At 39.0% G+C, this 1,190-nt stretch overlaps 1 protein-coding gene across 1 annotated transcript; it reads left to right on the top strand.

Annotated features, from left to right (window-relative positions):
• Positions 1-225: 225 nt before the first annotated feature.
• Positions 226-974, top strand: LOC127103304 (uncharacterized). Its single transcript, XM_051040572.1, has 4 exons — positions 226-516; positions 658-747; positions 808-878; positions 938-974. The coding sequence occupies exons 1-4, from the start codon at positions 226-228 to the stop codon at positions 972-974; spliced, it is 489 nt and encodes a 162-aa protein (XP_050896529.1).
• The last annotated feature ends 216 nt before the right edge of the window (positions 975-1,190 follow it).

The following is a 1,190-nucleotide window of genomic DNA, read 5'->3' as shown; positions in this document are numbered from 1 at the left end:
GAGGAAATAGGATCTGAATTGTGGGAAGCCATATAGTGTTCCAGCTGATAAAGGTAAATAAAGAACTGTTGATGGTAAGAGGCCAAGTGGGGGAGGTGCTCCTACTCCTCTTAAATGCTATAGGTGAGGTGAGTTGGGTCATTTTGCCCGTGAATACAAGAGTGATGTGAAGAAGTGTTACTAGTATGGGAATTCAGGACATCTGTTGCTGATTGTAAAGAGAATATGGTAACTTGCTACAACTGTGGTGAATCAGGACATATCAACACTCATTGCATGAAGCCTAAGCAAGCTTCAACTGGAGGAAAGTTGTTCGCTCAGACGGGGACTCAGACTTCTAGTGATGACATGTTGATAAGAGGTATATGTTATATTAATAATACGCCTTTGATTACTGGTGCAACTCATTCATTTATTGTTGTTGACTGTGTGAAAAGGCTAGGCCCTATTGTGTCTTATATGGGTGGAGAAATGGTTATCGAAACTCCTATTAAGGATTCAGTGACTACTACTTCAGTTTGTTTAAATTGTCCTCTGATAATCTTTGATAAAGATTTTGGCATTGATTTTATTTGCTTGCCATTGAAGATTCTTGATGTTATCTCAGGGATGAACTAGTTGGACTTCAATCATGTTCATATCAATTTTTATAACAAGTCAGTGCGGTTTCTTACTCCTGGTGAGGAGGAAGAAGTTGGTTTCTTGTCTACTAGAGAGTTGAAGGAGCTTTTGGAAGAGGAAGCTCAGGTATTTGTGTTGTTCGCGACATTATCTGCTAAGAGTTAGGTAGTGATTTATGAATTGCAGGTAATGAGGGATTTTCCATATGTGTTTCCAGAAGACATTCCAGATATACCACCAGAGAGAGAGAGGGAGAGGTTGAGTTTTTTATTGATCTTGTCCCTGGTACCATAACTGTTTCTATGGAACCATACAGGATGTCTGCATCGAAGTTAGCAGAGTTGAAGAAATAATTAGAAGATCTTCTAGAAAAGAGATATATGAGACCAAGTGTGTCGCCTTGGGGAGCTCCGTTGTTGTTGGTAAAGAAGAAAGATGATAATATGAGGTTGTGTGTGGGTTATCGATAGTTGAATAAATTGACGATTATGAACAAGTATCCACTTCTGAGAATAAAGGACTTGATGGATCAGTTTGTGGGTGCACGTGTGTTTAGCAAAATTCATTTA

Source organism: Lathyrus oleraceus, chromosome 7 (genome assembly GCF_024323335.1).
Source record: "Lathyrus oleraceus cultivar Zhongwan6 chromosome 7, CAAS_Psat_ZW6_1.0, whole genome shotgun sequence".
Taxonomy (NCBI): Eukaryota; Viridiplantae; Streptophyta; class Magnoliopsida; order Fabales; family Fabaceae; genus Lathyrus; species Lathyrus oleraceus.
Note: the sequence above shows the minus strand (reverse complement) of the source record. Positions and strands in the feature narration are given on the sequence as shown.

Coding starts and splice junctions, on each gene's coding strand:
- LOC127103304 (XM_051040572.1), top strand. CDS start 226: ATGGTAACTTGCTACAACTGTGGTGAATCAGGACATATCAACACTCAT. Junction 517..657: donor ATTCAGTGACTACTACTTCA/GTTTGTTTAAAT, acceptor TTTTATAACAAG/TCAGTGCGGTTTCTTACTCC. Junction 748..807: donor TTTTGGAAGAGGAAGCTCAG/GTATTTGTGTTG, acceptor TATGAATTGCAG/GTAATGAGGGATTTTCCATA.